The following is a 14,437-nucleotide window of genomic DNA, read 5'->3' as shown; positions in this document are numbered from 1 at the left end:
TCTTTGTCATATGAAAGGCTTCCAAGGACCTTGAAACAGAATTCCAGAGACATCTGAGAGCTTCTCCACAGCTAAACTGGGCTCTACTCTAGAGCCAACGTGCATTAAGGAGATTAAGCTTAACATAAGACTGAAACAATGTCTGCTCTCCAGTAACTGATACCTTTCAAGTAGCAGTACTCACTAAAGCTTGGCTTCAAATAAGATCCTTAAATATACTAAGAAACTGCCATTACAACTTGGTGGTTTATTTTCAAATTGTCATTTAGCACATGAATACTTAAAGTACTTTATTACACTATTTACTCATTTATTATCCTTAATCACAAATATTTCTCAATGAGGTAATTTGAGCTGAAAATCATTTGTTTTTGAAAAAGTGTATTTTAAAGTGGTGCCTTATTTAAGGTAAATGATCAGAATATGGACATAATACTCCAAGAGTCATTGTCAGGGACAGGAGTGGAGGCATCAAGTGGGCAAAAAATTCACACCTAAACAGAGTGAAAACGCATGCCCAAATAGAGCAAGTCAATTGTGCTGACTGAACATTCATCTGTCTATATAAGAAGCTGCCTCAGACTCCTCCAAGCATCAACAGGCAGCCAACAAAGGTAAGTGACAATGAACGTACCTATGCTTCGAGGAATTAAATCATAATTACAGAGCTGTTTGGCATTCAGAGAAATATGTTGTGGAATACGTACAAACATTAATGAAAAATGTAATTTACTTAAAATTATTACTTAATTAATCATTGTTCCTGTTTTCTTTCCAGCACCTCCAACCAGCGGAGAGTTTTCCTTCTGGACAGGGAGAGAGGTGAACCGTTTTGAGTATTATATCAAACATGTTTGGACATCAATAGTTAATTTAAAGGCCCTATCATGAAACTTTAGTTTTTATGTGTAAAAACAAAATTTTCGAGTAATCACATTGCTGCAAATTAACAGTGGAATACTAACGTTTTCCACTCTCTCTACTGTCAAACTCAATGCTAAATGTTGCACTCTTTTGGTATTGACACTGACAAATCTACATACTGACAAACCTTCCTTCTAGGGACCTACTCTTTGTACAGTTCAGTTCCAACTAAAATCTAACACATGTTATTCAGCTAATTAAGGTGTTCTACTGACTCCAATTAGCTGCTTCAGGTGTGTCAGAGCATTGGAACTGGACTCTACAGGACAACTGGTGACCTATGAAATAAGCACCTTCTCTCATCACACCATTTATATAATAAATACATTAATGTAATTATTAAGGTAAATTTTGATTAATTCACCTGTAAAAACATCATGTCCAAAATTGTATGCTGAATACAAAGCAAATTCCTTGAGGTAAACTGTACCCTAAATTTAAAGCTAAAACGCTGAGGCACATTCTGATGCATATATTTAAGAAGGTTATACAAAGAGATATAAAAGTCATTCTTAAAATTACGTAACTTTTTTTTACAGAATTTGCTAAGTACCACTGTCTCTAGTCTGAATAGTAATCACATTTTTTCTGTATTTTTCTTTACTCAAAGTAAACTGCCACTATGGGAGACGGTGAGATGGAATGTTTCGGCCCGGCGGCCATTTACCTTCGGAAGCCAGAAAAAGAGAGGATTGAGGCTCAGAGCAAACCTTTTGATGCCAAAACAGCATACTTTGTGACTGAACCCAATGAGATGTACCTCAAAGGGGTTCTCCAAAGCAGAGAAGGTGGCAAAGCCACTGTCAAAACTTTATGTGGGAAAGTATGTGTACTGACTAATTTCAAGGCTCATGCAATAATTATTGTTCTTGTTATTTTAAATGAACATGTTTTTTTTCCTATAGACCATTACAGTCAAGGAGAATGAAGTGTTTCCCATGAATCCTCCCAAATTTGATAAAATTGAAGACATGGCCATGATGACCCACCTCAACGAGCCTGCTGTGTTGTATAACCTCAAAGAGCGTTATGCAGCATGGATGATCTACGTAAGTCTTACACAATGTGACATCCTACAAATTTCGCACTAATCTATTTTGCAATATTAAAATGTTATCAGTAATGAACAAGCTACACTGTAACATGAATACTAAAAATAATGGCCATTGACCCTGCAGACCTACTCAGGGCTGTTCTGCGTCACTGTGAACCCCTACAAGTGGCTCCCAGTATATGATGCAGTTGTTGTGACTGGATACAGAGGCAAAAAAAGAATTGAAGCCCCACCTCACATCTTCTCCATCTCTGATAACGCCTATCAGTTCATGCTCACCGGTATGTTTGTATATTGCTGTTTCTGAGAAAAAATATAATTCTGTAATCAAAGACAATATTGATTTCCTAATTCCATTATTAAAAATCAATCTAATTAATTCTCAGATGAAAGATGAATGATTTACACGAAACATTCATTTTTTAGCCTATGAATTACCTTTGAATTTGATTCATATTATTCATTTATTTCCTAAAAGAATTACAGTACTTATATATTTTCTACTCATTTTTTACTAATTTCATAATTGCACATGCCATCTTTGTAGAGTCTTTCGTTTTACTTTTGTGACTATAATTTTCGCTACTTGCATGCTTTATGACTGAAATTTATCTTTCAGACAGGGAGAACCAATCGATCCTCATCACGTGAGTATGCAATGTTTTAAAGATTAGTGTGTGTGTGTGTGTGTGTGTGTGTGTGTGTGTGTGTGTGTGTGCATTTGGGGAAGTATTTCATCAGTAAATGTATCTGAATAAAAAAATAACTCTCTCTAGTATTCGTTTCTTATTTTTTCCTATATAAATTCCCAGTGGAGAATCTGGTGCAGGAAAGACTGTGAACACCAAGCGTGTCATCCAGTACTTTGCGACAATCGCAGTGTCTGGACAGAAAAAGACAGAGCCTGTTCCTGGCAAAATGCAGGTAAATAAACTGTTTATTATGTATGAACAATTGCTAAGTGCTCAGAGGCCTCTCTTGAATAACCACTATTGCATTTAGGGGTCCCTGGAGGACCAAATCATTGCAGCTAACCCCCTGCTGGAGGCTTATGGTAATGCCAAGACTGTGAGGAATGACAACTCCTCTCGTTTTGTAAGTTCCTGTATTTTGTTCCTTGAAGGTTTCCTGTGGAAATGTTCTTAATCATCAATTTAGAAACATTTCTATATGACTCTGCTGAATTTCTATTTTTAGGGCAAATTCATCAGAATCCATTTTGCTACCACTGGAAAACTAGCATCTGCTGACATTGAAACTTGTAAGACCCATTAAGCCACAAAAATCAGTGTCTGTTTAGCTTTTATGTAATTATAGTTAATGCATACTATCATATTAACACACTGCATTGATAGATCTGCTGGAAAAGTCCAGAGTAACATTCCAATTGTCTGCTGAGAGGAGCTACCACATCTTCTACCAGCTCATGACTGGACACAAGCCAGAGCTCCTTGGTGAGTTCAGATGACAGCAAAATTACTCAATCTTAGTTTAGTAACATTCTGGTTTTCATATAACTTTACTGATCTGTATACTGACAAATGTGTTTATTGTAATTGCAGAGTATAATTGCAGAGTTTGCATTTTGATTTCATTGTTTGTAATGGCCATTCTTGTTAACTGCAGAGGCACTGCTTATTACCACCAATCCATACGATTATCCAATGATTAGCCAGGGTGAAATTACAGTCAAAAGCATCAATGACGTGGAGGAGTTCATCGCCACAGATGTGAGCATAGCTTTTATGACAATAAAAAAAACTCACTGAATGTTTGGATTCCGATTTTTGATTGTTTTCTAAATGCTTTATACCAAACACAGACTGCTATTAACATCCTTGGCTTCAGTGCTGATGAGAAAATAAACATCTACAAACTGACTGGTGCTGTGATACATCACGGCAACATGAAGTTCAAGCAGAAGCAGAGAGAGGAGCAGGCTGAGCCTGACGGCACTGAGGGTACACAACAGATCATAGTTTGAACATACTATAGATCTTGATGGGACAAAAAACTCACCAAAAAACGTTTTCTTTTTAAACAGTGGCTGATAAAATCGCCTACCTAATGGGGCTAAACTCAGCTGATATGCTAAAAGCTTTGTGCTACCCAAGAGTGAAGGTCGGTAACGAGTTTGTGACCAAAGGCCAGACTGTACCACAGGTACTTATCTGTTAATCACTACATTTGTTACAGAGAAACTACAAAAAATCATCCCAAATTCTAACATTGTGAATTCACTTGTGTTTTATCAGGTAAACAATGCTGTCATGGCTCTTTGCAAATCTGTCTATGAGAAAATGTTCTTGTGGATGGTCGTCCGTATCAATGAGATGTTGGACACAAAGCAGCCAAGGCAGTTCTTCATTGGTGTGCTGGACATCGCTGGATTTGAAATCTTTGATGTAAATATGAAATATTCATGGGTCAGTCATAGTCAAGTGATACAAATTATAAATTAAACAAGATATTCTATGAATATGGTTCTTTTGAAATACAGTTCAACAGCTTGGAGCAGCTCTGCATTAACTTTACAAATGAGAAACTGCAACAGTTCTTCAACCACCACATGTTTGTGCTGGAACAAGAGGAGTACAAGAAAGAAGGGATTGAGTGGGAGTTCATTGACTTCGGTATGGACCTGGCTGCCTGTATTGAGCTTATTGAGAAGGTGAGATTCCAGTTATTCTTTGCAACAAAGTTATTTGTGTCAATTTTGTCTAAAAACATCCTTTCTCCTTCACTAGCCAATGGGCATCTTCTCCATCCTTGAAGAGGAGTGCATGTTCCCCAAGGCAACAGACACATCCTTCAAGAACAAGCTGCATGACCAGCATCTCGGCAAGAGTAACGCCTTCCAGAAGCCAAAGCCTGCCAAGGGCAAAGCAGAGGCCCACTTCTCTCTGGTGCACTATGCCGGCACTGTGGACTACAACATTGTTGGCTGGTTAGAAAAGAACAAAGATCCCCTGAATGACTCTGTCGTGCAGCTGTACCAGAAGTCAGCAAACAAACTTCTGTCCTTCCTGTATGCAGCCCATGCATCTGCAGAAGGTATTTTAAAGCTTAATCTAACTAATGTTTTTAGTTTGATCAGCTATGGATATAGGCTTTGGTGTTCACAGATCATTTGAATGGAACAAAAGCCAAATTATATAAGGCAATCCCACAGTGCAAGAAGAAACTGAACAAAAAACAAAAGTATTACTGTATTTTTTATGTAATTTAACAACTGCTAAAATATCAATCCTGGTGCATGTACATGTGTGTATTGACATAAATGCACATATTAAATAAGAATATAAGAATAACATTAACATGTGGTTAATACTAATTTTGTTACATCTACAAAACAGCAGAGAGTGGTGGTGGAAAAAAAGGTGGGAAAAAGAAGGGTGGCTCATTCCAGACAGTGTCTGCTCTGTTTAGGGTAAGAGAAAATCTTCACAGATGCTTTTGGAAAGAGTATATGCACAATGGGTCCTATGAATAAACTTGAATATCTTCATGTTCTATTACACAGGAAAACCTGGGAAAATTGATGACCAACTTGAGGAGCACTCACCCTCACTTTGTCCGCTGCTTGATTCCCAATGAATCTAAAACTCCAGGTAAGCACGATCTGTGTAGCACCAGCTATCTGTGAACGTTAAAAATGTCCCCAGAAAAACTCAAATTTTTTTCATTCTAGGCTTGATGGAGAATCATCTAGTTATCCATCAGCTGAGGTGTAATGGTGTGCTGGAGGGTATCAGAATCTGCAGAAAGGGATTTCCCAGCAGAATCCTCTATGGTGACTTCAAGCAAAGGTCGATTTCATAGTCTTCACATTTAAAAATATCAAACAGTTACAAAATAGTTGCAAACAGTTACTAATTTGCCACTTTTACTGAATCACAATTTTGAAAACAGATACAAAGTCCTAAATGCCAGTGTCATCCCAGAGGGACAGTTCATTGACAATAAAAAAGCCTCAGAAAAACTCTTGGGCTCCATTGATGTGGACCACACCCAGTACAAGTTTGGGCACACCAAGGTCAGTGATTTAAAAAATCTTACTTAAAATCCTGTGAGAAATTATTTAAATTAATCTTCTGACAAAATGACCAATTCTTGCTACAGGTGTTTTTCAAAGCTGGTTTGCTGGGTACCCTGGAGGAGATGCGTGATGAAAAACTGGCCGAGTTAGTGACCATGACTCAAGCATTGTGTCGTGGCTACCTTATGAGGAGAGAGTTTGTCAAGATGATGGAGAGAAGGTATGATCCTCCCCTGGCCAGGAAATGATTTTGTGTTTCATAATACAGAACACTGACATGCTTCCTACTTTGACAGAGAGTCCATCTTCACTATTCAATACAACATCCGCTCATTCATGAATGTGAAACACTGGCCATGGATGAAGTTGTACTTCAAGATCAAACCTCTACTGAAGAGCGCAGAGACAGAGAAAGAAATGGCTGCCATGAAAGAGAACTTTGAGAAAACGAAGGAAGATCTGGCAAAGGCACTGGCCAAGAAGAAAGAGCTTGAGGAGAAGATGGTGTCACTACTTCAGGAGAAAAATGATCTGCAACTGCAAGTAGCAGCTGTAAGTATTTAAAGTCAAGTTGACCAATTATACTGAACTTTGGAAAACAATTAATGGCATTTAAAATTTAAATAAACAGGAATCAGAGAACCTCTCAGATGCTGAGGAAAGATGTGAGGGGCTCATTAAAAGTAAGATCCAGCTTGAGGCTAAACTCAAAGAGACAACTGAGAGACTGGAGGATGAAGAGGAAATCAATGCTGAGCTGACGGCCAAGAAGAGGAAACTGGAGGATGAGTGTTCTGAGCTGAAGAAGGACATTGATGATTTGGAGCTTACCTTAGCTAAAGTAGAGAAGGAGAAACATGCCACCGAAAATAAGGTTAATATTTTATGACAGTACTTTACTACTTTAGAGATATTTCAGTATTTACACATGTTCTAAAATGTGAATATGAAAAGTAATTAATACATCTTTTCTTTAGGTGAAAAACCTCACAGAGGAGATGACTTCACAAGATGAGACTATTGCTAAGTTAACCAAAGAAAAGAAAGCCCTCCAAGAGGCACACCAACAGACTCTTGATGATCTCCAGGCAGAGGAAGACAAAGTCAACAGTCTAACGAAAGCTAAAACCAAACTGGAACAACAAGTTGATGATGTAAGAAAATAAAAGTAGAACTTTTCTGTACTGCCTTAATTAAATATGCTCACATAAAATGCTAACTATTTTCATATAAATACTTTAGTTAGAAGGTTCCTTAGAACAAGAGAAGAAGCTCCGTATGGACCTTGAGAGAGCCAAGAGGAAGCTTGAAGGGGATCTGAAGCTGGCCCAGGAGTCCATAATGGACCTGGAAAATGATAAACAGCAGTCAGAGGAGAAGCTCAAAAAGTGAGAGCATTTCTTACAAATTAAGATTTGAATTTTCTGTGCTGTTTCATTACACATCGATAAATGGTCCTTTCCTCATTCACAGGAGGGACTTTGAAATGAGTCAGCTTCTAAGCAAAATAGAGGATGAACAATCATTGGGTTCTCAACTACAAAAGAAGATCAAGGAACTTCAGGTAAGCTGGAAGATTTAGTAAACACAGAATCCTAAAAGTATGCTAAGGAATTTAAGTTACAGCAGTTTGGAATAAGAGTTACAAAGCACTGGAACTTACAAAACTTACAAACATTGACATTTTTAGGCTCGTATTGAGGAGCTGGAAGAGGAAATTGAGGCTGAGCGTGCAGCTCGTGCTAAAGTAGAGAAGCAGAGAGCAGATCTCTCCAGGGAACTTGAAGAGATCAGTGAGAGACTTGAGGAAGCTGGTGGAGCCACAGCTGCTCAGATTGAGATGAACAAGAAGCGTGAAGCTGAGTTCCAGAAGCTGCGGCGTGACCTGGAAGAGTCCACTCTGCAGCATGAAGCCACAGCTGCTGCCCTCCGGAAGAAACAAGCTGACAGTGTTGCTGAGCTTGGAGAGCAGATCGACAACCTTCAGAGGGTCAAACAGAAGCTGGAGAAGGAGAAGAGTGAATATAAGATGGAGATAGACGACCTGTCTAGTAACATGGAGGCTGTGGCAAAATCAAAGGCAAGTTCTTTGAATAAATTCTCCAAAAAAAAGAAAAAAAACATGACCACATGAAGGTGACATACATCAAGTAAAACATATTTTGTCTATTCAACCTTTTAGGCTAATCTTGAAAAGATGTGCCGTACATTAGAGGACCAAGCAAGTGAGCTAAAAACAAAGAATGAAGAACAAGCTCGCCAACTTAATGACCTAAACACCCAAAAAGCACGGCTTCAAACTGAAAATGGTGGGTACAAAAATGCTAATATAAAGAAACAACACACACATATACAGTAACGAACAAGACTGTAAAATAAAGTTACATTGTTATATTGGCAATCTTTTGTAATAAAAGGTGAGTTTGGAAGGCAACTAGAAGAGAAAGAGTCACTTGTTTCTCAGCTGACAAGAGGCAAGCAGGCCTATACCCAGCAGATTGAGGAGCTCAAGAGACATATTGAAGAGGAGGTGAAGGTGTGTATATATCAGCTATTAACACAATACACTATACTTCAATTGGTATAATACTGAGAACTTTGAAATGGCAACATTGTGAAACTTATGTGAGATACATGGCATGAAATGTATGACATTCAATTAACCTTTAGGCCAAGAACGCCCTGGCTCATGCAGTTCAGTCAGCTCGTCATGACTGTGATCTACTCAGAGAGCAGTTTGAGGAAGAGCAGGAGGCCAAGGCTGAGCTGCAGCGTGGAATGTCCAAGGCCAACAGTGAGGTGGCTCAGTGGAGAACCAAATACGAGACAGATGCTATTCAACGTACTGAGGAGCTGGAGGAGGCCAAGTAAGTCTAACATAAAAACAAACAGCTGTTTTGGCACACAAAATAAATACTTGCTTGATAAGAAATTAATCATTTTACCCAGATTAACTACATAACGGTGATATATGCACCATCACTTTTGAAAGGAAAAAGCTTGCCCAGCGTCTACAAGAGGCTGAGGAATCCATTGAAGCTGTGAACTCCAAGTGTGCCTCTCTGGAGAAGACCAAACAAAGACTACAGGGTGAAGTGGAAGACCTCATGATCGATGTAGAAAGAGCTAATGCACTGGCTGCCAACCTAGATAAGAAACAAAGGAACTTTGACAAGGTAATTTTTTTTTATTAGTATTGCCTTTACCCAAAACAACATAAAAAGCATGAGTACACATTTTATATGCTGTGATCTTAAGGTTTTAGCAGAATGGAAGCAGAAATATGAAGAAGGTCAGGCTGAGCTGGAAGGAGCTCAGAAAGAGGCTCGCTCTCTTAGCACTGAGCTCTTTAAGATGAAGAACTCATATGAGGAGGCTCTTGACCAGCTGGAGACCCTAAAGAGAGAGAACAAGAATCTTCAACGTATGTTATTAAAAATGCTTAAGCTTAATTTTTTTAACCTATGTGTAAATATCTAACCTCCACGCAAAAACATTGTTTTTGATTCCACAGAGGAGATCTCTGATTTAAGTGAACAACTTGGTGAAACTGGAAAGACTATTCATGAGCTGGAAAAGGCAAAAAAAACTGTGGAGACTGAGAAGTCAGAGATCCAGACTGCTCTTGAAGAGGCTGAGGTACCAAAAAGGATATTTAGCTATATCATTCTCAAAACAACCCATTTCCCCTGCAACAGTACCAAATATAGTATATCAAAACAGCATATTATCTTTGTGATCCTTTAGGGAACACTAGAACATGAGGAGTCCAAGATTCTTCGAGTTCAACTGGAGCTTACCCAACTGAAAAGTGAAATAGACCGGAGACTTGCTGAAAAAGATGAGGAAATTGAGCAAATCAAAAGAAACAGTCAAAGAGTGATTGACTCAATGCAAAGCACCCTTGATGCTGAGGTTCGGAGCAGGAATGATGCTCTTAGAATCAAAAAGAAGATGGAGGGAGACCTCAATGAGATGGAGATTCAACTGAGCCACGCCAACCGACAGGCAGCTGAGGCACAGAAACAGCTCAGAAATGTACAAGGACAACTAAAGGTATTGATACATGTGCAATTTTTCATTGTGTTACCTACTGTACTTTTTGGTATCATATTAAGTGACACAGATGACGGCTCTCTAAAATCACCACAGGATGCACAACTGCACCTTGATGATGCTGTCAGAGGACAAGAAGACATGAAGGAGCAGGTTGCCATGGTGGAACGAAGGAATACCCTGATGCTGGCAGAGATTGAGGAGCTGAGAGCCGCACTAGAGCAAACAGAGAGAGGCCGCAAAGTGGCTGAACAGGAGCTGGTGGATGCCAGTGAGCGTGTGGCACTACTGCACTCTCAAGTATGAATGAATTAAAAAATTAAATTTTTGTAAACCAATAATTCAGATCACTCCTTCAAATTACAATAATTAAGAATGTTTCTTCCAGAATACTAGCCTTATCAATACTAAAAAGAAGCTCGAGGCTGATTTTGTTCAAATCCAAAGTGAGGTAGATGACACACTCCAGGAAGCACGTAATGCAGAGGAAAAGGCAAAGAAGGCCATCACAGATGTAAGCATCTTACTCCTGGTAACCTGAATTATGTGGTTAAGAAGAGCATCGTGCATTAAGTCGATATTCCCATGTCGTTTCAGGCTGCCATGATGGCAGAGGAGCTGAAAAAGGAGCAGGATACAAGTGCTCACCTGGAAAGGATGAAGAAGAACCTTGAAGCCACAGTCAAAGACTTGCAGCATCGCCTGGATGAGGCCGAGAATCTTGCCATGAAGGGTGGAAAGAAGCAACTCCAGAAACTGGAGGCTAGGGTAAGCTATAAATCAAAGATCATTTTAGCATGTTTTATTCTGTACAAATTTGCATTTCAGAAATCAAACTCATGTTACAGGTACGTGAGCTGGAGGCTGAGGTTGAAGCTGAGCAGAGACGCAGCACTGATGCTGTTAAAGGAGTCCGCAAATATGAGAGGAGAGTGAAAGAACTCACCTACCAGGTAGCAACACATATGGTATCTTACATGCTTACTAAATACTTAAAATTTACCTAACAAAGAAAGCTGAAACTCAACTCATAATCATTATTCATATTTAAATCCACAGACTGAGGAAGACAAGAAGAATGTTACTAGACTACAGGATCTAGTGGACAAGCTGCAGCTGAAAGTGAAGGCCTACAAGAGACAGGCTGAGGAAGCTGTAAGTTGCTTACAAAGCAACATGCATCACAGAAAAAGCACTGGAGTAGAACTAGGGCTGGGCAATTAATCGAAACGTAATCGAAACCGACATTCAGAACCTCTAACATAATCTTGCCCATGTCAGTTATTTAGATTTTTTTTTAAATTCTGTTAATCCTTTCCCCACTCTGTGTGTTCATGTACTGTCCCCTTAAAACTCACTACCGCGTGTCGTCACGTGACTCCGCCACATCCACTCTGCGACATGGAAGCTAAGGCTATGTTCACACAACAGGAAAAAGTGGCCCAAATCTGATTTTCTTACCAAATCAAATTTTTTTCAAATCTTTTAAATGTGATCTGTATGCGTCATCAGTCTGAACAGATTAGCTCCTCAACTGACCCGCTTGAGCAAAAGAACAGAGCATCATGCTGCTTCACGGCTCATCCAGAGGTAAACAATCACGACTATAACGCCAGTTGCTCCCGGAGGATCAGTTTCATCTTCACCAGCATCACAGGAGCCATCATGACTGCCAGCTGGGCTCAGCACCCAGAATGTGTTCGAGCTCACCGTAAAAGGGGCATAGTCACGTCTTTGGTTTGTGTCGTTGGATTCTTTAAACTTTGCTTTCAGACTTTTAACTGTTCTGTGACGCTGCAGCCTCGTTCTCCTACAGCCACATTTGGCCCTTTCATTTGAAATCCCTTTGAACACAGAGGTGTTTTGGATAAGTCTCTTCTAATTTTTATGCAGAAATATGCCCCCAATGTTTAATATTATTATTTTAGTCTCAGCAGCGCGAAATTATGACGAATGTTGAGCTGGATTGACGTAAAAGCCGCATGAATGTCCATTAGCCGTAATCGAGGTAAAATATTCAATTAATCATAATATTGATTTGAGGTCATATCACCTAGCACTAAGCAGAATCTGTAAAAAAAATAATCTGGTGGAGGCAAGTTGCAAGAAAAAAGAAGTACCTATCCATTATAAAGAACAGCATACAGTATAATATAGTAATGTACCAAGTATATGTACTGACTTACTCCAGACCACTCTATAAATCTAGTGTTAACAAACAAACAAACAAAAAAATCAAATAAATAAGTTAGTATTTTAAAAATCATTCTCTTACAGGAGGAGCAAGCGAATACCCATCTGTCCAGGTTCCGGAAAGTGCAACATGAGCTGGAGGAAGCTCAGGAGCGTGCTGACATTGCGGAGTCCCAGGTCAACAAGCTACGAGCCAAGAGCCGAGAAGCTGGAAAGGTAATTTAAAGTGTATTTACTTGAAATAATTAATGCATTGTTTGATTGTAAAAGATGTGAGACATGTTCTAGGGTAGTACACAATACTGTTTTGACTTAAATGTGCGTTTGAGCACCTAAATGTTATAAAAAAGTCTGGCACTGGTGATGTACAGGCCCCTTTAACTGCAGTTAAACTCTTAAGGACAGTTGATCACCAGGACCACCCTTGAGCACCACCGTTATAAACATTATATTTGATTAACTTGAGAAAATAGAGGCTTGGTTTTTGATTACAGAATCTTGACAATGCACAACTTTAGAGTTCTGAGCTTCAGCTTAATTCATCTTCTCTGCTGTTTCTTCCAAGGGCAAGGATGCAGAATGATGGAATTCAGCTCTGACAAAGTAGCGAGTAGTCATATAATATGAATTACTTGTGAAATGTTCTAATAAAGTAGAATAAACATGGCTGCAAATGATTTGGTCATTTTCTGAGTATTTCATTTTCTCCATTTTAGTCCACACACTACCTGCAATAACTACTGTGACATCAACTATGACACAAGGCAACTTTACCTTGGTGAACTGGTGATGATATATATGCTTTAAATGCTTTTCAAACCATAAAACATTTTTTTGGCTGTGCCTGGTATAAAATCGCTGCTTCTATCTAAAATGCAACTCACTTTCTAAACAATGCAAAAGATGCACAGTTATCACAGTGACCACTGCAGTCAGCATGCTACTATCACAGTGTTGCATTATTCCCACCTTCATACTTTCACATGCGTGCATCTCTGATGGACTTCAACAACAATGTAATGTTACATACATATCACTTAAACTTAATTTTTGTGTTAGTGACTAATTCTGTCAAAACTCTTTCCAGCTGATGTTAACAGGCTCTTTGTTGGTTAATTAGAGCATATTCTGACCTCACTAATGTAAGCCAACCAGCTGGGCGGAGAGCAAATATGCTATCAGCTCAAATAATATACAGACAGGCTTAAAATCTTTACTTAAGGGGTCAACATCCAAACTGCAGCATCAAACACGTCTGCATTTAAGCAACAGAGCTCCTATAAAATGTGAGCTTAATGTTAACATAACACAGTTCTAACATTCCAAGTTGTCTACTAAAGCAGCGGTCACATAAACTGATATTTGTAGAATTAAGACAATTTTAACACATAAAATACAGAAAATCATACTGAATAATAGTATAAAACCTAAAAAACCTGAAAATGTGTGTTTAACCTCTGTAGTTGTCAAACTGATCCTCAAAGATTCCCAGGCAGTCCATATTTTCGCTCTGCCTGTATGCATTGACAAATGTAAAAATGTAGGCCATCTGAGGCCCTTGAGGTCTGGTTTAAGAACGACTGCCCTAAATAATACACCATGGAAAACATGAAATCTTTAAAAAGTAGTGCAAAAACAAAACATAGAAGTTCAGAGAGTATCACACTATACACATACTAAAAACCTAGCATACCAAAGTTGGATTGGTTTTACTATCTTTAATAGATGTGAAGTTTGCACTCTGTGGCTGTTTTTCATATTTTATGAAAATACAAATATCACAAAGCAATAAAAACAATGGTACTAATTAAAGATGGCATATCTGTATTGATGGGTTTCAGTATTGGGCTGTTATCATCAGAAAATGCTGAATAGCATATTACAGAAAAAAGGAATGGATGCGATTCCATCCTGTAACAAGTCCTCTATCTTGAAATAACACACAATCATACAATGTGATGTGATGTCAGATTATTATTTCTTCCTGTGGGGTAGCAGTCTTTGAGTAGCTTGAGCACGATAGCCTACTTTTAGATGTTCATTTGGAAGTGCTTCACTTAAAATTAGCTACATTAAAAATTAAGCTTTTAAGCTTAGTAAATATTGGATCTGTGTTGGTATTGGCCAATACTGAATGTTTCAATATTGATATCGGTATTAGCATCGGTATT

General features: G+C 38.7%; 1 protein-coding gene across 1 annotated transcript; it reads left to right on the top strand.

Moving 5' to 3' along the window:
• Nucleotides 1–576: 576 nt before the first annotated feature.
• On the top strand, nucleotides 577–12,943 carry LOC118799795 (myosin heavy chain, fast skeletal muscle-like). Its single transcript, XM_036559838.1, has 41 exons — nucleotides 577–614; nucleotides 779–822; nucleotides 1,535–1,747; nucleotides 1,830–1,973; nucleotides 2,103–2,259; nucleotides 2,598–2,625; nucleotides 2,791–2,902; nucleotides 2,981–3,073; nucleotides 3,176–3,239; nucleotides 3,334–3,432; nucleotides 3,605–3,708; nucleotides 3,801–3,939; nucleotides 4,023–4,141; nucleotides 4,234–4,383; nucleotides 4,479–4,649; nucleotides 4,726–5,032; nucleotides 5,335–5,408; nucleotides 5,502–5,589; nucleotides 5,670–5,787; nucleotides 5,891–6,014; nucleotides 6,101–6,237; nucleotides 6,314–6,569; nucleotides 6,649–6,891; nucleotides 6,995–7,171; nucleotides 7,260–7,405; nucleotides 7,491–7,581; nucleotides 7,708–8,097; nucleotides 8,200–8,326; nucleotides 8,435–8,553; nucleotides 8,688–8,884; nucleotides 9,010–9,193; nucleotides 9,276–9,441; nucleotides 9,532–9,656; nucleotides 9,765–10,073; nucleotides 10,170–10,373; nucleotides 10,462–10,587; nucleotides 10,671–10,841; nucleotides 10,922–11,026; nucleotides 11,133–11,228; nucleotides 12,351–12,482; nucleotides 12,832–12,943. The coding sequence occupies exons 3-41, from the start codon at nucleotides 1,547–1,549 to the stop codon at nucleotides 12,847–12,849; spliced, it is 5,811 nt and encodes a 1,936-aa protein (XP_036415731.1). The 5' UTR covers nucleotides 577–614; nucleotides 779–822; nucleotides 1,535–1,546; the 3' UTR covers nucleotides 12,850–12,943.
• The last annotated feature ends 1,494 nt before the right edge of the window (nucleotides 12,944–14,437 follow it).

The sequence above is a fragment of the Colossoma macropomum genome, unplaced genomic scaffold (assembly GCF_904425465.1).
Source record: "Colossoma macropomum unplaced genomic scaffold, Colossoma_macropomum, whole genome shotgun sequence".
Classification (NCBI taxonomy): domain Eukaryota; kingdom Metazoa; phylum Chordata; class Actinopteri; order Characiformes; family Serrasalmidae; genus Colossoma; species Colossoma macropomum.
This window is presented reverse-complemented; position numbering and strand designations above follow the sequence as displayed.